We start from the raw sequence: 20700 nt of genomic DNA, 5'->3' as shown, positions 1-20700 counted from the left end.
TTTGATGATTATGTTACCAACCTGACTGAAGCTGACGCCGGAAAGCTTAATGATCCTATCTCTTATAATGAAGCCATGAGCAGTGATCAGTCTTCTGAATGGAATAAAGCGATGATTGATTAGCTTGATTCCATAAGGAAAAATGACGTTTGGGATTTGGTAGAATTGCCCAACGGTGTCAAACCCGTAGGATGTAAATGGGTGTTCAAAACAAAACTTGATCCAAATGGGAACGTTGAACGCTATAAAGCGAGATTGGTTGCAAAGGGCTACACTCAGAAAGAGGGAATTGACTATCAAGAGACTTTTTCACCTGTCTCTTGAAAAGATTCATTAAGGATCGTTATGGCCCTAGTAGCTCACTTTGATTTAAAGCTGCATCAGATGGACGTGAAAACCGCTTTCCTTAACGGCACTTTAGACGAAGAGGTGTACATGAAGCAACCTGAAGGTTTTAAACCTGAAGGTTAAGAACATCTAGTCTGTAAGCTCAAGAAGTCAATATATGGGTTGAAACAAGCATCACGTCAATGGTACCTAAAGTTTGATGAAGTCATGAAGAAACAAGGTTTTGCAAAGAATCAAGTGGATCAATGCACCTACCTCAAAATGAGTGGGAGTAAGTTTACTATACTTGTCCTTTACGTAGATGATATTCTATTGGCAAGTAATAGTTTAGACATGTTGCATGAGTCGAAGCGATTACTCTCGCATAACTTCGACATGAAGGATCTCGGAGATGCTTCTTATGTTATTGGCATCGAAATTCACCGAAACAGACACAGAGGAATCTTAGGATTATCTCAAAGGGCCCACATTGACCGTGTCCTTACTCGTTACAAAATGCAACATTGTAACCCAACTGCGGCTCCTGTAGTTAAAGGAGACGTTTTCGGGGCATTCCAATATCCGAAAACAGAGGTTGAAAAGGAGCAAATGAGATTGATACCTTATGCATAAGTAGTCGGGAGCCTTATGTATGCACAAGTTTGTATTCGTCCAGATATTGCTTATATTTCTGGAATGTTAGGCCGTTATCAGACTAATCCTGGCCTTGAACTCTGGAAAGCAGCTAAGAAGGTGCTTCGATATCTTCAAAGGACGAAAGACTACAAACTGACTTATAGAAGAAGTGACAATTTAGAAGTGGTAGGTTATTCTGATTATGACTTTGCTAAATGCAAAGATGACAAGAAGTCCACTTCAGGGTATATCTTTATGTTAGCAGGCGGGCCCATCTTATGGAGGAGTCATAAGCAACAGTTAACTACTACCTCCACCATGATGGCAGAATATATAGCCATTTATAATGCTACCTGCTGTGGAATGTTGCTTAAAAAATCTGATTTCTGGGCTCAAATTAGTCAATTCTATTTTTAGACCATTGAAACTTTATTGTGATAATTCAGCTGCCGTTAATTTCTCGAACAGTAACAGTTCGACTGGAGCTGGTTTATATCTTGATACAAAGTATTTGTTCGTTCGTGAACGAGTTGAGGAAAATAAACTTTGTATTGAGTATATTAGTACACATAATATGTTAGCGGACCCGATGACTAAAGGTCTCCCACCTAAAGTTTTTGAAGAACATGTTGCTAATATGGGATTTACTGAAGACCTTATTTAATTGCATATTGTACTTATTTACATTTTATTTAATAACATTTCCTCAGTTTTGATTTTGTATGTCTCTTAATATGTTCTGCAGTGTGATTAATGGAGGGTCTTGAGCTGATGTTCAATTCAATGACTGTATTTCTCTGCTCCAGTTTAAATTTAAAGCTAAAATGAGTGTTAAAATCTGCAGACTAATCTAATGCTCATAATAAATGATTATTTGGCCAAGTGGGAGAATGTAAGAATAAATATATGGATATGTATATTTATGTATGGCCTACATGATCATTTATATTATAATAGATCAAAGTTAATTAAATTATACCTTATTATTATATTAGCTAGGTAATTGTTAATGGACCAAATTACCCTTTCTTGCTAATCAAGGGTTTCCCCTTGGATGTGTATAAATATGGAGAGACTAATTAACATCACATAACTTAACCCTAAACCCTCACATAATTCGTGAGCCTCTCTCTCCCTCTATATTATTCGGTTTCTCAAGAACCTTAATCCCCATCACTAATATACATCCTAAAGGGGAACTCGACCAAGCTGACTGTCATGTCGTCTGGATCGTTCTCATCAGCCGTGGCCTCTCTCTCTGCTGTGACAGGTATGTTTTAGTTGTATGTTTATTATAATATCCATGTATTCTATTACATACATGAAGAACTAATCAACAATATAAATGTTTGATCATATATATAATGAAAGTTTGAAAACAAGTGAAGTAAATGGCTACAAAACAATCTTATATGCAATCTTAAAGCTAAATGTACAAGTATTTTTACTTTACCACGTACAACAATTTTCTTACACATTTTACTTAACCTTCATCTATGACACTCCCGTATACACGTAACCTTCTAGTGTTGTTTAGTTTGGGCATGCGTACATTTCTTAATCCAAAGCCATCAAGAATTTTGTTGCCGTCACATTTTGAAAGATAAAAAGCTTGAGTTCTGCGCCTACACTATTAATTAGTTAATTTACAAGCATATTTAATTATCTTTATATATTATGAGGAAAACCTTAAATGAGTCTAAGCTCAACTCAAACTCGTGTAGCACGTTAAACAACTCAAAGCTTGGCTCGAACTCGGTTGTGTAGTATAAATCTAATACATAGAAACACAAAAAAGGTAAATGAGCTTTGCATACAAGTTGGGGTGTAAACGAGTCGAGGTGCTCACGAGCTACTTGAGATCGGCTCGTTAAAAAGTTTGATCGAGCCAAACATAATCGAGCCCTAGCTCGAGGCTAAAAGTAAGCTCGTTTAACAAACGAGCCCAGACTCGAACATAAAAGTAAGCTCGTTTAATAAACGAGCCCGATCCTGAACGTCATTTATCGAGCTCGAGCCGGTTATTTATATAAGTTTGTAAAACATATATTTAATAACTAGTAATTAATATATATAATGTTATAAAAAAAATAAATAAAAATAACTAAATAATATATATTTTTATACATAAAATTATAACAAAAAACATATATAAAAATAATAATAATTGTATAAAAGTAACTTATGAATATTAAACAAGCCAAGCTCGAGCTTTGAAAATTTACTCAAGAGCCGAGCTCGAGTTTTTAAATTGAGCTCGAAACAAGCCGAACTCGAACTCTGTGTAACTTAAACGAGCCGTTGCTCCCCTACAATACAAGACTCGAGCTTAATAATCCAACAAACTAAAAAACCTTTACTAGTTTCAGCTTTTTATCGATCCAAACTCGATCAGTTGCGGATCACCTTTAATCATAACTCTCTCTGTATCTAAACTCAGATCTCATCTCACTCTCATTCAACCTTCATCAATCCGCATCTCAGTTTATTACCGTTATATAATTATTACACACGCAACCAATTATCAAATAACAAACGAATGAAGATTTGAATAACTGTAAGCAAAACTCGATCGTAATTAACTTGACCTAAAATGACGCGTGCTCGTGTATTTACAGCGGTTTCGTTGATTCTATTGCTTCATTGCGTTTTAACTGTTTCCGTTGACGGTAAAACGCTAAAACGTGACGGTAATTTCTCAGTTCTGTTATAATTTTACTGTTCGAGTACGTTATTACTTAATTAGGTTAGGTTTTTGTGTATTTTATTATTGCAGATTGATGTGTAGTTGAATTTGCATCTGTTTGTTGATTAATTTTTGGATGTTATTGCTTTGTGTGATTGAATTGGTGTTAGATAGTTAGATGTTATGGTTTGCTGTAGAAATTGAATGCAGTTTGGTTATGATTTTAGCATTGGTTAATTAGTGAGGATTAAATGATATTAATAAGTTTCATTAGGTTAGAGCTTTTACTGTTGTGCAATTGCTAGAACAAGTTTAAGTTGAAATATGTAATTGGGTTTAATCAGTTTGCGGTTTAACAAAATTTGCTTCGTTAGCTAGGTTAGGGGTGTAAGCGAGTCGATCCGAGCCCAAGCTTGACTACGCTTGAACTCAGGTTGTTTCTAACTCTATTTTTAAAGCTCAAGCTCAGCTCGTGAGCTGTTTTTTCAAGCTCAGGCTCGGCTCGTTTTGAGCTGTATTTCTAAATTTTGAGCTCAACTCGTGAGTTGTTTTTTCAAGCTCAGGCTCGGCTCGCGTTGAGCTCTATTTCTAAAGCTTGAGTTCAGCTCATGAGTTGTTTTTTCAAGCTCGGGCTCGGCTCGCTTTGAGCTCTATTTCTAAAGCTCGAGCTCAGCTCGTGAGTTGTTTTTTCAAGCTCGGGCTCGGCTCGTTTCGAGCTCTATTTCTAAAGCTCGAGCTCAGTTCGTGAGTTGTTTTTTCAAGCTCGGGCTCGGCTCGTTTCGAGCTCTATTTCTAAATCTCGAGCTTAGCTCGTGAGTTGTTTTTTCAAGCTCGGGCTCGGCTCGCTTTGAGCTATATTTCTAAAGCTCGAAGTTGTTTTTTCAAGCTCGGGCTCGGCTCAGCTCTTTTGTTATTTATTAATTTAATTCTGTACGTTTTTAATGATTTTTATATACAACAACAAGAACAATCATACCTAGTAAAATCCCACCAATAGCAGAGCTATTAACAGGGTCTAGGGAGGGTGGGATGTAGGCAAACCGTGTCTCTATCCCGAAGAATAGAGAGGTTGCTTCTAGAGAGACACCCAGCTCTAAAGTCATAGGTATGAAACTGTAGAAGGAAATATCAACTAAAAACAAATAGGTAATAATAATGATTTTATATGTTTTGAGAAAAACCTTGAACAAGCTTAAGTTTGGCTCGAGTTTGAGCCAAACTCGAGCTCGGCTGTGCGATGTGAAGTTAATAAAAAGAAGTTCAAAAGAGGTAAAACTTAAAATGCACAAGGCTCGTTAAGGCTTGACGGGCTTAAACGAGCTTGCCATTTTAGCTTTAAGCTCGAGCTCGATAACTAAATGATATTTATTTGAGACTCGTGCTCGGCTCATTTCGAGCTTTTTATCGATCTGATCTCAAGTCCCTCGCAAGCGACTCGGCTTGGCTCATTTGCATCCCTATTAACCATGGAATTGAAGTCCAAAATATGACCTTATAAGATTTAGGTGCTGAGAATCAGCACTCTTCTAGTGACAGTTCTTACGAAAAGATTATGCGTCTGCTTTAAGAAAGTTTTATCAAATCCTTGCATTTTTTTTCGTTTCTGGTTCATATTAATAATGATATGAAACTTGATTCGAGAAAATTATGGTAAACTTTGTTGGGGCTAATCAATAGTACTTGTTTTTTATTGTAGTGAAAGCACTTAATGAAATTAAAGCATCTCTTGGATGGAGGGTGGTGTATGCATGGGTTGGAGATGATCCGTGTGGAGATGGTGATTTACCAGCGTGGTCTGGAGTCACTTGCTCCACACAAGGTGATTATAGAGTAGTTACCGAACTGTAAGTATAATTTCATATTAGTTTCTATTATCATGTTACCAGTTTATGAATATGTCAATTTATCTGAATTTGTCTACATTTGATCCAACTATGTAAATTTCAGAGAAGTATATGCGGTTTCAATTATCGGGCCCTTTCCTACTGCTGTAACCAATCTTCTAGATCTTACAAGGCTGTAAGACTCTCTTCTAGATCTTACTGTAGTGTTAAACTGTTAACTATTGTGCTTGTGACTTGTGTGATAAAGTATTTATTTATTTATTTTACCTTTTTCTTGATAGGGATCTTCACAACAATAAGCTGACAGGACCAATCCCACCTCAAATCGGGCGTTTGAAGCGTCTTAAAGTACTGTATGTTTCTTCACTTGATTCTTTAGTATTAGATCATTTTGTGAATTTTAGGTATATTGCTAGTGAAGGGAGCTTCATAATGTTACTTTCTGATTTCATCAAATCGGTTAATGGACCTTAGTAAACTTGATAACACGATAATCATGCTTTGTAATCTAAACTTTGATTGAATATGATGGGTAAGCTACTTTTTGGTTCTATTAGTAGTTAATTACATACTCATAATAGTTACATAATAAGATTGATGTTGGACCATATTGAAGGGCCTTTTAGGTATTGGCTAACAATCAAACACTCGCATTAAACTATTTGTCATCTTTCCAGTAATTTGAGGTGGAACAAGCTGCAGGATGTAATCCCACCTGAAATAGGCGAACTGAAGAAACTGGCGCATCTGTGAGTAATTTGCACCATTTTCTTAAAAGGCCTATTATACATCAAACTAAAATAAAACACATATTGAATTAGTTACTGGTACATCTTCAGGTACTTGAGTTTTAATAGCTTTAAGGGTGAAATCCCAAGGGAACTTGCCAATCTTCCCGATCTACAATATCTTCATCTCCATGAAAATCGCTTTATTGGGCGAATTCCAGCAGAATTAGGGACCTTGCGGAATCTTCGCCACCTGTACATTTCAACCTTTTTACTAACATATAACTTACATTTAAAAAGTAGTCCACTCAATGACTTTATTTTTCATTATTTCCCTTGAAAACTTAGAAAAATATCTCTTTATGCATGTGATAAAATAATGTATACATTGGCCACCCAAGTACTCTAAAAGGTTTTTATTAACGCCACCTAACTATTTAAACAACTTTAGAGCCCACCCAAGTATTAATTCGGTTTCGTTTGTTTCGAAGAGTTATTAAAGGACTAAGCGTTCTTAAATTTAAAGTTTTTGTCACTCCTAGAGTTGCAAAATGACAAAAACGCCCCACCATCTACTCAATATGTTATGACAGTTCATTTAGAGTTGATTCTTTTGAGTAGTTTCTGGCACGTTGTTGTCATTCTTACAACTCTAGACGTGACAAAAGCTTCAAGTTTAAGGATGTTTTCATTTTACAAATTTCTTGCAAGTCTTTTGTCGGAATCGACATAAACAAAACCAGATTGATACTTGCCTACTTGGGTGACCTCTGAAAACAGTTTTAATAGTCAAGTAGTCTTAACAAGAACTTTTGAAAGCTCGGTTAGCTTATATATACAATCTTTGTGAAATTTTGAATCAACAAAATCATTTGTGGACCTTTTTTTCCAAAAAAAGACGGGGAAGTATTTGTTAAAGTTGGGAACCTGAATGATGCTGACGTGGCAAGAAATTGTGTTTGTAGAGACGTTGGAAACAATCACTTGGTTGGAACTATTAGGGAACTGATACGTATAGAAGGATGCTTTCCGGTTCTTCGCAATCTGTATGTCCTTTATGCTTCTGATTAATACTTAGTGTGTTAAACGTGATGGCAAAAACTATATTATTCTTTGGTACCAGTCGTTTTATAAATAGTCGGTTTCTTAAACATGATAACAAGAACTATGTTATTACTATCTGAATCTATTTTGACAACTTTCGATCCGTTTGACTCGTATCCTTTTTAACCGAATATTTTAATTTGGTCCATTCTGGCTCGTGTGTGATAAAAATAAACCAAAATCTCGAGTCATTCACAAGTTCACATACAAAATGGTTACAATTACCACCTGCACTATTTACACAAATGTTTAATAGCTTTTGTTCACCGTTGTGGAATTTGTAGGTATCTAAATAATAACTATTTAACCGGAGGAGTTCCTGCGCAGCTTGCAAACATGACTAATCTTGAAATTTTGTAAGTATTCGTTATTCAAACAACTTTTTAGTCCAATAATATGTATTCTTCTAAGTTTCTTGAACCTGACAATAATGGTGGTGATGATTTCAGGTACTTATCTTACAACAAGATGTCAGGGATCGTGCCAGCTGGACTCGCTCACATCCCCAAGCTAACTTACTTGTAAGTGTCCCCAAATCTATTCATACGTTGTCTTAGTTATTTAATTAAAACAGTGTTGTAAAAGTCGGATTCCAAGGCTTTGGAATCGGTGATTCCAAGGTCCTCGGACATCAACCTTGCCGCCTTTTTTTAACTCGGCCACCATTACTCGCCAAGGCCCAACTCGGTCAAAAGTCAGAGTACTCAGACTCCGAGGTTAACTCGGGCACTTTTTTTTTTGGTAGTAAAAAATTAAAAATAACAAGAAAACATGTTTTTTTAATGATGTTTTTTTTTTCATATAAATTATATTTTGACGTGAATTATGCTTGTCTTAACATATATAGAATATCCAATAATTATTTTATGTTATATTTATCATTTCCGAGTACAAGCCGAGTACTCCGAGTACTCTCTACAAGGGGGTCGGCCGGCCTAGCAAGTTTTACAACATAGAATTAAAATATTAAAAAAAATGTACTGCTTGATCTGATCGAAGAGTTTGTTGTTAGGTATTTGGATCACAATCAATTTAGTGGGAGAATTCCCGAGGCTTTCTACAAGCACCCGTATCTAAAAGAACTGTGAGTCTTTACTCGTTTTTTATTTATTTGTTATTATTTTTTTTTTATCACAATCAGTTTAATGGGAGAATTTTTGCTTACTTTTGTGTTATTTTGCAGATACATAGAAGGGAATTCATTCCGACCCGGTGTGAACCCGATTGGTATTCACAAGGTACTCGAATTATCAGACTCGGATTTCTTATTTTAGTCGCCTAATTTGTTGTGTTTACTCGAGTGTTATTAGCTTTATTATTTATTCCCGAAAAAGCAAAACAGTATAAAAGAATATCAAAATTTTGTTATGATAATCTACCACTTCTCTGTCGTGTCCCAAATGGGGATTACTGTCTCTTTTGTAATGGCGATTTGAACGTATGGTGAAGTTTTGTTGTAGTTTTATGTATATTCGAAACGAGTTTTGTTATTATATAGTTTTGAAATTTTTGGTTATCAAAGATAATTTTTATTAAAATAGTTAAGTTAGATAAAAAACTTACTGAATGGTAAAAATGATTCTTAAGTTATTTGAAAAAAACATATTCGTGATTAGTTGTTTTGCTTTGTAACAATGAAATTCGGAAAGGCCCAAATTCTGGTTTCGCTTTAGGTTCTAAAAAGGTTGGGCGGGCTCTGAATTTACCGTAAGTGTCTGGACCTCAATATATAATGTCTTTAGAACATTTTGCAAAGTGATGGGTTTTTTTACATTCTCAATTTCCGTTGGCTTGTGATAAATAAAGCATACACGTTCTCTCTGTGACGATTAGAGGTGGGCAAATAAACTGATTAACCGAACTGACCCAAAAACCGAACTGGTTTGAAACTGATTATGTAGAAACTGATTTGGAATCGATTGAAACCGTCGGTTTGGAACCCGTTTGTAATTTTCTCCATCAAAACTGGTTCCAAACCGGTTAACCGAACCGAAACCGGTCAAAATTCGAACCAAAACCGATCAAAACCCGAACCAAACCGATCGTAACATGGTAAGAAACCGGTTTTAACCCGAACAGAAACCAATCATAAATCAGTATTGACTTTTGTTGATTAAACCGAACCGTTTGTGAGTTTTAAACCGGTTTGTGCACCTCTAGTGATGATATGAAGATATAGGATATTAATTATGGCTTCTATACTTCCATTCAATGAATGTCAACTTGGACATGTGTGAAGTTGACATATAGTTTTGAATCAACTAAAAATGAAATTGGGAAAAAAAAAATCTACAATCAAGTTCACCTTGGTTTGGCTGAGGTACATTGGAATCCAACATCTACACTTAAAAAAAAAATCTTAGGCTAAATACAATACATGCAACTCTTTTATTTAACATGTTAAACGGATTTGGGTTTATAAACATGTCGTCTAAGCGATAAACTGACACAGAGTTATAATTAAGTTGTAAACGGGTTAAAGAGTTGTAATACAATTATATATGAGTTTTTGAATTTTTTAAAAAATTATATCAGTATTTATTTGTTTTGCTATCACCTGCTAATTTAAACAACCCGAATACAATTAACAGACCCACAAAAATTAATTATATTTATATATGTGGTGTTGTCTCTATTGTGACGATGACAATTGAAGATTGAATGAAAGGAGGGCAGTGTTTTTTTGAAATAATCGAGCAACATCATCATTTAATTCGTGACGACGATACTTCGTAAGATAGTTAGGCAATTGGTTTGACATATACGAAAACAAATTTAAAGTTGTGCCGACCATGATCACATGCGGACATGATATTTTATATGGTTTAACAAAAATACTTATGTTATGTCTACATATTACATTGGTGCTTTGTAACACAACCACATGTGTAACATGTAATGTGATATACTGATATTTATTTACGTGGCTTAGCAAAAGTACTTGGTTAACTTATATCAAGATGACCATCGTATTTAGCGTGTACATTTGAGATGTTTTATAGTACTTTGTGCAGTGGATTACCGGTATATAAATAACTAGTTACGAAATTTTCTGGATAACATATGTAAATACATGCAAGTGTTTGATGTCATCATATTTTAAACTAATTTATAGGTCTTTAATTTACAGGGAAATGTTATTATACAAAGGCTACTTATCGTGCAAAGCGTACGAAAGAATCATGGCTCTTGATTTCACTTATAACAAAAATGCGGTGGCATAATTGTAAACACATAAAAAATATAGGTTGCGTGATTGTTTTATAAGTTGCATAATTTTTGTCACGTGTAATTATTTTACTACTTTCGTAATTATTTTACTTCATACGTAATTATTTTAAAATAATTTATTTCACGCGTAATTATTTTACTCTATGCCTAATTCTTACTTCTTGCGTAACCATGGCGTAGAAGGACTCCATACATTTTGCACGTTAAAGAGCCATATGCATTAGATCCTTTACCCAATTTCGTATACATATTTTTTCATTTGCAATCGTTCATACTAAAAACATGTTCGTAACACGAGTGATTATGAACATGTGGTATGGGGTTGTTGGGCATCACCTACGACCAGCTCGGCCAATCTCATCAAAACAACTAAAATATCTATTTGACCGGTTAATCAAAATAACTTTTTAGCTTTCAATCCTGTTCGACGGAAATTTTAACCAACCATATTACACCATCCTATACATCCAAAGTACTTCTATAAATAATTATAAAAATCAAGTATGTTAGGCCACATTCCATTTTTTTTATACAACAATCACACAAGTCACAATCCGAAATTAGTTAATAACAATCACACTTCACAATTATTAATATAGAAAACATAAAACTTTAAACAATGTACAAGTAAAACACGGTGTCAAGTCAACAATGCGATAATAAAATCGACATAGTTCTTGTTTTTCTACTTAAAAAAGCTTCCAGCCGCCTTAAAAGCGTCCGCGGCCCCAAACCCACTTCCCCCCTCCTCCTTCTCCTCCACTGGCGGAGGCGCGTCAACTTTCTTCTCCTCCTCAGCCGGTGGCGCGTCAACTTTTTTTTCCTCCGCCGCCGGCAGCACCGCCGCCAGAGTACCGGACTTTTCATACTGGTGTAAATAATCATTAGCTTGTTTTAAATACTGGCCAGCCCCTTGAGTCTCATCAAATTTTCCGTATTTTTTGGCGGCGTCGAGGAGGCCGGCTGCGGCGCCAGCCACCTTCGGCTTGTCAATTTTGTCAGACTGGTTGCTGGCAGCGCTCTACGCTGCTTCAGCAACCAGTTTGGCACTTGACACGAGGTCACTGTTTGATGTCTGGTCAGGGTTTGTGTTTTTTTCTTTGTCGTCGCCACCAGTGACTGCGCTGGCGGCGGCGCTTTTAATGTTGTCAAAGAATGAACTCATTTTCTTTTTTTTTTTTAAGAAATTGGATGTTGATATTTGTTGTGTTGGGGTGGGATTTAACATTTTAGGGGTTAAATAGATGAGGTGTTGACGGATTTGTCCTTTGGGAAAAGAGGTGGTGTGTGGTTTGTGGGGTGAGTTTGTGAGGGTATAATGGTCTGGTCATTTAAATGTTAGTTGATATTATTTTGTGTCGGCCACTTTGTGATGGATATGTTTGTGGGGCCTGGTTTGGATTGCTTGTAACGTGGCAGGGCCTTAGCTTTACAAGTGGCCACCACGAATGGTGTTGAATGCGTGTCATTGAAGTGTAAGCAAAAAATATATTTGACCATTTTAAGTCAAACAATAAGGGTTTCTTGAATGTTTTTAAGAAAAAAATATCAGGTATCGAACCGAACGAGCTACCGGTTCACCATCCAAATCGATTCAACTGGCCAAACAAATTTCATCTAAATAATGATGGTTAAGGCTGAACAAATTTTTCCCAAGAACACAAATCAAAGGTTAAAATTTAGGTCACATACCCAATGTTGTAAAAGTTGTTAGGCGGTCCCTAGGCGACTGATCCCCTTGGAGGGAGTACTCGGAGAGTACTCGGACATGATAAATATAAAGAAAATTATATTTTGGGTAATATATATATTTCAAATATCAAAAGTTTACTAATATTTGTAACAAAATAAATGGATATCAATATAAATAAGAGAAATACATTTTTAAACACTAAATTATTCTAAAAAATGTTAATCATTAATTAAAAATAATGATATTCGTTCTTAATACTATAAAAATACGAATTATGTTGTATTTTTTAAGTCAAAATAGACCCAAGTTAACCGACTAGATGTGATTCAGGTTAATGTTGACCAACTTTGACCAATTTTTAGTAACTAGGCGGAGTTAAAGAAACTCCCCTCGGCACCATACCTTGTAGCGAGTACTCGGCCTTGTAGACCTACTTTTACAACATTGCACATATCTGAAAATATATTTTGAAATACAAAATGAAATAAAAATAAGAGTAATCACTTGGATGCATTATCGAGTTATCTCTCACTTGTGGCCTAATGGTAGCCGTTAGGAGGTTTGGTTCTCCAATGAAGACTCAAGTTCGATTCTCACTTGTGTCACTTTGAGTGAATATTGACAATAAAGGATTTGAGTTAGGTCTTGTGCAAAGGTTGTCAGTTTGAACCCTGAGCCCACCCAGGTTTTCGTCTCACCGTGTGTTACGCTAGAAAGTTATGCTCTTGTGATGGCACAACGACTACCAAGTGGCAGCCTACGATATGGTTTCGTTTGCCAAACATGAAAGCCAGCATGGGTCGGTTAAGACAACATAGTCTGATCAAAATGAAATAACACGACTCTTTAAATTTAGAGAGTGTGGTAGCACAAATACAATAAAGTCACCGTTATAAAAAAATATCACTTGAACGCATTATTACTACAAGAATTTATTAGTGGGCCGAGAACTGGTTCTGTAACTTGTGTTGGGAGCAAAATTATTAAGCTACAAGCCCACAAATGTATTTATATAAATATGAAATATATTTTACAATATAAATAGTATAATCTTGCGATATGGTAATCGTAAACGAAACCATTATTACGGTTTCAAGATTTTGAAACAGACTGTGAAATCATATCGATGAATGGTTTTGACAGTTTAATGGCTTTAAACCGAACCATGAACATCCCTATCAACAAAAACGACACATCGTATTAAAGTCCGCCACCTTATCGTCCGCCTACGTCCCCTTCATTCAGACGTGCCTATCGCGCTATGAAAAATAGTAATCACTTACGCTTTGTTCTTGAGTTTTTTAACCAAGGAAAGAAAGGAAAGGAGAAGGGAAGGGAAGGAAAAATTTTTAATTAGGTGTGTTATTGAGTTAAAAGAAAATTAGAGGAAAGGAAAGGAAAGGATAACCATGTTAAAAAATAGTTATCCTTAGTAATCATCCCATTTTTGGGAGGATAACTTATTGGGAAAATACATTAATTTAATCCCTCCTAACTCCTCATACTCCTTTCTTTTCCGTCCTAAAAAAACTAAGAACACCTATTTTTTAACTATCTTTAGTTTTTTTTTTCCTTTCCCTCCTTTAAAAAAACTCAAAAACAGCGCGTTAGTGGGTAATTTGGATTCCGTATGCTCAATTAAATAATTGTATCATATATATCTAGTCTCGTGTCGAGTTTCCGTTACTCATCATCTTTCGGGTTCACGAATATTAGGTGTACTTTGTTTTATCGTCTTATGTTTTTAAAAGATTAAACCTACGAAGATGAACAACGTATAAAAAGATCTACAATAACCAAAATACCACACTCCCTTATTTAGTGAACCTCAACTACCGCATTAATAGGTTTGACTCATGTACCCATTTGGATCAAGAGTCTTGTGAATCTCGTATTTAAGAATATCATATGAAGAGTTAACTTCTTCATAGTTTTGAATATCAGCAACCACCACATTTAATCATATTCGTATATTAACATATGTATGTCGACATTTGTATACACCCATAATAACATATTCACATGTACACTAGTCATATACGTATGTACTCTTTACACTCGCATGGCTCATAGTTTGTATACTTTCATCGCACAAATATGATAAGGGAGTAAATGTATGTACACGACTGTGAATCCGCATATCTCATGCCTATATGTGTGGCACTATTGGAGACAGCCCTTCAAAAGGTTACTAGTTTTAAGAGCATCTACAACATGCTACACAACCTGATATCCGGATGATGTGGCAAATGAATGGACTTGGAGTGACTTCTAGTTGAGAAGCAAGTTTGTGGAGTTGGGGTTTGTGGGCCATCCAGTGTTTCTCTCTCACTCTCACATGCATACATACATCTATTATACATATATAATTATAATAATTTTTTAACAAGTTTTGTAGAAAAAGTGGAAGATTTTTAAGAAAATTTTGAAATATAATGTTGATGTTTACGAGACGGTTTATTAAGGTTTGTTGTTTGAATACTCTTAGCATTATTGTAAAATGGTGTGAACAATGGATGTTACAAAACATAACATTTTTTTGGGTTGACACATCTCATTTTAACACTATAGTTTATTTAATGTAAATCTATTGTTTACTGTTTATCAAGATTTTAAACACCAATTTAATTTTCGAACCAGTGATGTAAGAACCCATTATAATATAATACATACAATTTGTTAATTATTGAACAAAAGAGTAAAGTGACAACTTTTATAATATAAAGCCATGCACATTATTTTGTTTAGTGAACTACTGTCGGCAACATCTAAATAGCATATTCCATAAAATTTTAACATTCCTAAAAAGCCCATTCAAACCAAACGTGGTTCAACTACAATCACATATTCTGAAAATATTGAATCTCTTTGGCGTATCAGAAGGTATAAAGAGTTTCTTCTTCTTGTTATTACTAATAATATTAATAATGTGACTATAGATAAAGTATATATAAAAAACGACATGTAAAAAAACGTAGATTAAAAATGAGGTTATGTATGATTTGGAGAGTAGAGACATGCGGTAATATTAAACATAAGTTTTGAGAGTTAAAAATGTCATTAATAGGGTAAGGCCGTCTTTGAGAATAGTGAAAAAATTTTGGGTCGAAAATGAGAAAAAATTTGGGCCTTAGTTGAGTATTTGGGCTTAAACTTAAACTTCAAGAATACATTTTTTTTTTTCAAAAAAAAATATATATAATTTTAAGAAAGTAAAAATTCGGGCATATCATGGTGTCAGGTCGGGGTCGGTCGACCACTGGCCTTGCCTCATAGCCGGCCCTGTTCTAGGGCCATGTGTGTTCGAGTCCTTCTTAGAGATTTTCGGCCCTTCTAGAGAGAACTAAAATAAAAGTACTAACATATAATTTTTGTATTAAAGATCGATGATAATTAAGATAACAATAAACATGTTAAAATTAGATGGGCCTAATGTAATCTTAATGTGTTACGATGTTTAATAGTAGTTTTAATGGGCCAAAATGGGCCCAATTTTTTAAAATGACGGTTGCAAAAGCACATTATGAGTAGAGGTGTATAAAACCGGTTTTAAACCCAAACTGAACCAGTTTAATTAACGGCTGGTCAAAACCGGTTTAAAAGCAAGATAGGTCGGCCTTGTCACGTCGGTTCGGTCCGGTTTATAAACCGGTTTCCCTCAACCGGTTTGGTTTTAAAACCGGTTTGGAAGATATTAAGGGGAAGCGGTCCTTTCAGGCGGGTTTGATCGTTTTGGGAACCGGTTTGGGTGAAACCGGTTTTAAACCCAAACTGGTTCGGTTTGGTTTGCCTAAAACCGGTTTTTTACACCTCTAATTATGAGTTTAAATGTTTATGACACTCGGTTCAAAACTAAGGGTGTTAAGGGTCTCCAATTCAATCAGTATTGAAGAAAATGTTTTATTTTTCAAAATTACATTAAAATTTTCTTCGTATCAACCTATTGTTAGAATCTGAGAAGGATGTGATGAGGGCAAACGATGGTGGGATGGTGATAAATATTCTCTACCCAAAAAGATATAGATTGTGTTCTCACTATAGTGGTTAATTCATATTTTAAATAAACAAATTGATGTTACAAATAAACTAGTTTTTATGTTTTAGTATATTTTCCTTGACCAATTATTAAGATGACGACATTATGTGTAGTGATGAGGACATATATGGCATTTTGCAAGTACTCTTAAAAGCCATAAATACTTTTATGTTACATGCTTCATAATTTCATACAAGCATTGGCTCCACCACCACCCAACAAGAGTATTTCTCTACAGGAGTGACACTAAGAACACATATGATGGAATTGTAACTTGCATATAAAAGGTGCATTGACATGTTGTAATGTGCAAACTATCCTATGCACATACTTTTGTTTGTGAAGTCTTGTTGGCAATCCATGTGTGTTCTCAGGTCACCCCTTTAGAGCATCTTGTTTACTTTCTTCTCAATATACAAGTCTATGATGCAAAAACGGGTGGGATGTGCAACTCTCTGATGCATGAAGCGATGCAATATTACATGTGATCAAAGAATTTTACTAGGTGACGTAATCAGTTACTTATTTATCAGGTTTAAATATTACAAAGAACTAATCTATATCTATACTTCTATAGTTATATAACAAATAAAAATCTTCCATATCACATGTCGTCTCTATATAATTTTTTCTCTATCATTCTCTCTCTCTCTCATATTAGTATTAATTGTTAATAAAACACATTTATTTTAATATATCTTAATAATTAATGAAAAATAAATTCACAATTATAATAAAAGAATTCAATTACAATAGAGAGACAGATAAGTGGTCAACAAGCTGCACCACAATCTCTTTTTGAGTGACAAAACCAAAAATACTGAATACAAAGTTATCGTTCTTTGACGTTGATGAATTACTAACAACCAATGAAAATTTAATTACATTAAATAATAACTAATGTATTTTCAAACCCCAGTTATATAATTTTACATTTCTTTTTATTTAATTATTATGTATTGATATTTTTCACTTCGTGTAATAGACGAGCTCTAAACTATTATTGATAATATGATAATATATTATTATTTTTCTCAAAACAATCCTCATATTCAAGCAATCAAGTTTGTCCAATGTTACACAATGGATTCCTAATTTGGGCCTTTTCAACAGGCCTTGTTATTGATCCACATGGGCTTGTGGTATGTTAGATGGGCTCCTTTCAGGAGCAGTTTTTTATTGGGCCTTTTTCAACTTTATTATTAGCTATGTTTTTTTTAATGTGTCCTCTAATAATCCAACAAAAACAATTTCTATCTATTTAAATTAAGCCCAACTATACAACCAATAGAAAAAAGCCACATCAGATCCAAATAACAACCAATGGTTTACACCTTTTTATTATCTATATATTTCTATACACATCCACTCATTAAACTCTTTAACAAACTGAAGTGAAGAAGTAGCCATGGTTTCTTCTGCTTCATTTGCACCTACATGGCACACTTGCTTCTTAACCACACCGTGTACCGCCATCATTGGCGGTCGCGGCAGCAAATACACGTGTAATAATGTTTTACATGCATCACCACCACCACCATTAATATTGCAGAAAAAAAGTTGGTTTGATAAGTCTAATATTATTCCTTTGGCTGCTTCTATGACTCTTCTTCTATCAACATATCCTGGTACATACAATATTCATCACATTGGTTTAAATTATCTTTATGTATATATATATATTATAAGTTGTTTTAGCATTGTTATCTTATCCTTGGTCCAATCTTGAAAATACATATGTGTGGCTCATTTTGTTTTAACATGTATGTAATTGATCATTGGATTTATGAATATTTTATTAATGGGTTAGAACTATGGGTGTTATTCGGGTTTCAAAGGTTTAAATCCAGACCCGAAACACAACCCAAATCTCTCACGGTTTCTTTGGGTTCGGGTTTTTTTTGGGTTGGGTTAATCGGGTTTCTAGTATCCTAGGAAAAAAAACTACATTGCTAAATTCAAATGCAACATATTCTTCTTTACTCAGTTATGGAAATAAACCAATAACAAAACAAAAATAAACCGATAAAACATCATAAAAGGAATAAACTTTAACAAAGTTCAACCATAATAACAAGACCGAAATAATCGTCTTCAATATGTCGTGATTAGGGTGATCTGTTATAGTTGTTTTTACTCATAAATGAAATATTAAATAACAATAAACAATCGATCATAATAGGTGGAATGAGAACAGTCGATTTGGATTAAATTCTGATAACGTCAGCGGCTAAGGCTTAGCATATAATACCTAAAAATATATACAATTTTAAAACTAAAAGTTTATTCTGGTTTTTCGGGTTGACCCGAAACCTAGAATTTGGACCCAAGAACCAACCCGAATTTCGGGCTAGCCGTTTCTGGCCGCGGGGGAGGGGGGGGGGGTAATGGTCGTATGTGTTGTATGACAGTATGGAAAAATTATACGACTGGTATAATGTGTTTGACCGACAAATAAATGATTGATGTGACAATTGACAAAGTCCTAGGACCCATATGACCTTTTTGTCCAATCATACAGCTCGTATCATGTGTCAAAAAAACTTGATTAGATGAAAATTTTGTATAAAAAGTTTACAAAATCATAAAATGTTTCTAGTAAGCTAAAACAAGTAGCCAATTTAAGCCTCCTTTAAACAACTCTTAACCCTTTGATGTAACAATCTTTTAATGTAACACATTTTCTTATAAACTTTATTTTAGATTCTCTAACAAGACTAATTGTTTTGGCAATGTTGGTTATAGCCCAAGCCGGAATACTCTCGGGTTTCCCTGGAATAGAATCAGTCCCTGGTCCCGAACTACCAAAGCTCGATTCACTCTCTCGCTTCAATGGTATCATGTTCCTTTCCAACTCTTTTATAGTTTTATAACACACGAAAATATTCACATTCGCATTCCGGTTTCCTAACACAAACTATATATATATATATATAACTTTTGTGTATTGCAGAAGAAAACCAAAAAAGGTATGCAGAAAATGATGCAAGATTTAAAGAGTCTCCTTTGCTTAAGGAGTTGCTTGAAAAATCCAAGTTGAACAAAGAAAAGTAAGACAATATGCATTTCTCAGTTATATAAAATTTCTTTTTAATAAAAAGTTGAAAATAATTTATGAATAATGTGTTAAGTCTTAACAGTATGCATTTCTCTATGCAATGCACTTTGTTTACTACTTTTAAAGTATGGATGCAAACAAACCGAGCTACTCAAGCTCGGATCTATAAAAAGCTCGAAAAGAGCCGAGCCCAAAGCTTCAAATGAAGCTCATTTAGTTATCGAGCCCAAGCTTGAGTCTTGTATGTGAAACTCGTTTAGACTCGTCGAGCCTTGTTTATTTTTAAGTTTTACCTCTTTGGATTTTTATGTATTAGTTTCATACTGCACAACTGAGCTCGAGCCAAGCTTAGGCTCGTTTAAGGTACTACACGAGCTTGAGCCGAGCTTAGGCTCGTTTAAGGCTTTTCTAAAAATATATAAAATTAATTAAAAATTTATAGTTTAATTAATAAATAATAAACAAGCCGAGCTCGAGTCAAGCCCGAGCTTGAAAAAACAATTCACGAGCTGAGCTCGAGTTTTAAAAAAGGAGCTTGAAAAAAACCGAGCTCGAGCTATAGTAAGTCAATCAAGCTCGGGCTCAACTCGTTCACGCCCCTACTTTTAAGATATTAAAGACTATAAAGTTGTCAAAAGTATATATATTTGTGAAAAAGTTTCAAACTTGTAACTAGTCATCTACTAAATTGGTCCAAATAAAATGATATATATTTTTGTTTAAAATCATACAACTTTACTTCATCAAATTTTGATCACTCCTAAGAGGTAACAAGTTATTAAAAAAATCATGGGTATCCGCATTCTAAATAACTTTATCCTAAACTTATTTAGAATGCAGATACCTATGATTTCAGTACCGGTACCAAATTTGTTCATCTCTAAGTTTAAGGATATGATAGTTTAAGATATTAAAATTAGGTTGAAGGATATTTTTTTCATGCAAAATGAAAAGTGTGTTAATTTTCATGCTACTTAGCTTATGAATTCATCATTGTTACATGAGTTCAACATGTGAGACATTTTCAGGAATCGACAATCAATACAAGATAAATACTGCATAAGAGGAGCGGAATGGGGAGTTGGCGATTGCTCGACCGAAGGAATGACACAACTAGAAAGGGACGAGTTTATCGCCGCGTTGAAAAAGAAGGCCGGAGTAGAATAAGAGTTCTTTTTGTAGACTAGTTGTACCTTATCATTTGATTACATGAACAATGTTAATGGAAACATGGTTTATAACAAGGACTATGTTGGACCATTGTATTATTTTTTTTGTAGACTAGTTGTACTTTTCCTTATCACTTGATTACATGACAAATGTTAAGTTTTACAGTTTTACATCTTGACTTCTTGAG

The 20700-nt window shown here is 34.5% G+C and overlaps 2 protein-coding genes and 2 pseudogenes across 2 annotated transcripts; 3 read left to right on the top strand and 1 right to left on the bottom strand.

The window, feature by feature from the left end:
- Positions 1–975: 975 nt before the first annotated feature.
- LOC143557196 (secreted RxLR effector protein 161 pseudogene) lies at positions 976–1380 on the top strand (annotated as a pseudogene).
- Positions 1381–3522: 2142 nt separating this feature from the next.
- On the top strand, positions 3523–8741 carry LOC143557187 (uncharacterized). Its single transcript, XM_077046316.1, has 11 exons — positions 3523–3653; positions 5346–5493; positions 5597–5668; positions 5775–5846; positions 6171–6242; positions 6333–6476; positions 7187–7267; positions 7610–7681; positions 7775–7846; positions 8338–8409; positions 8509–8741. Exons 1-11 carry the CDS (start codon positions 3557–3559, stop codon positions 8597–8599), a joined length of 993 nt encoding a protein of 330 aa, XP_076902431.1. The 5' UTR covers positions 3523–3556; the 3' UTR covers positions 8600–8741.
- Positions 8742–11226: 2485 nt separating this feature from the next.
- LOC143557186 (uncharacterized) lies at positions 11227–11754 on the bottom strand (annotated as a pseudogene).
- Positions 11755–17596: 5842 nt separating this feature from the next.
- Positions 17597–20583, top strand: LOC143557185 (uncharacterized). The gene is made up of 4 exons (XM_077046315.1): positions 17597–17913; positions 19031–19120; positions 19239–19335; positions 20372–20583. The coding sequence occupies exons 1-4, from the start codon at positions 17694–17696 to the stop codon at positions 20508–20510; spliced, it is 546 nt and encodes a 181-aa protein (XP_076902430.1). The 5' UTR covers positions 17597–17693; the 3' UTR covers positions 20511–20583.
- The last annotated feature ends 117 nt before the right edge of the window (positions 20584–20700 follow it).

The sequence above is a fragment of the Bidens hawaiensis genome, unplaced genomic scaffold (assembly GCF_021521415.1).
Source record: "Bidens hawaiensis isolate Kalapana, Puna unplaced genomic scaffold, B.hawaiensis_p1.1 tig00018846_1, whole genome shotgun sequence".
NCBI classification, from domain to species: Eukaryota; Viridiplantae; Streptophyta; class Magnoliopsida; order Asterales; family Asteraceae; genus Bidens; species Bidens hawaiensis.
The sequence above is the reverse complement of the archived record's forward strand: the minus strand, read 5'-3'. Positions and strand labels throughout refer to the sequence as shown.

Bases quoted from the DNA above. Each gene is read 5' to 3' on its own strand.
- LOC143557187 (XM_077046316.1), top strand. From the start codon at position 3,557: ATGACGCGTGCTCGTGTATTTACAGCGGTTTCGTTGATTCTATTGCTT. The intron at 3,654-5,345 runs GTAATTTCTCAG...TTTTTATTGTAG, and splicing joins TAAAACGCTAAAACGTGACG to TGAAAGCACTTAATGAAATT. The intron at 5,847-6,170 runs GTATGTTTCTTC...TCATCTTTCCAG, and splicing joins TTGAAGCGTCTTAAAGTACT to TAATTTGAGGTGGAACAAGC.
- LOC143557185 (XM_077046315.1), top strand. From the start codon at position 17,694: ATGGTTTCTTCTGCTTCATTTGCACCTACATGGCACACTTGCTTCTTA. The intron at 19,121-19,238 runs GTATCATGTTCC...TGTGTATTGCAG, and splicing joins TTCACTCTCTCGCTTCAATG to AAGAAAACCAAAAAAGGTAT. The intron at 19,336-20,371 runs GTAAGACAATAT...AGACATTTTCAG, and splicing joins TCCAAGTTGAACAAAGAAAA to GAATCGACAATCAATACAAG.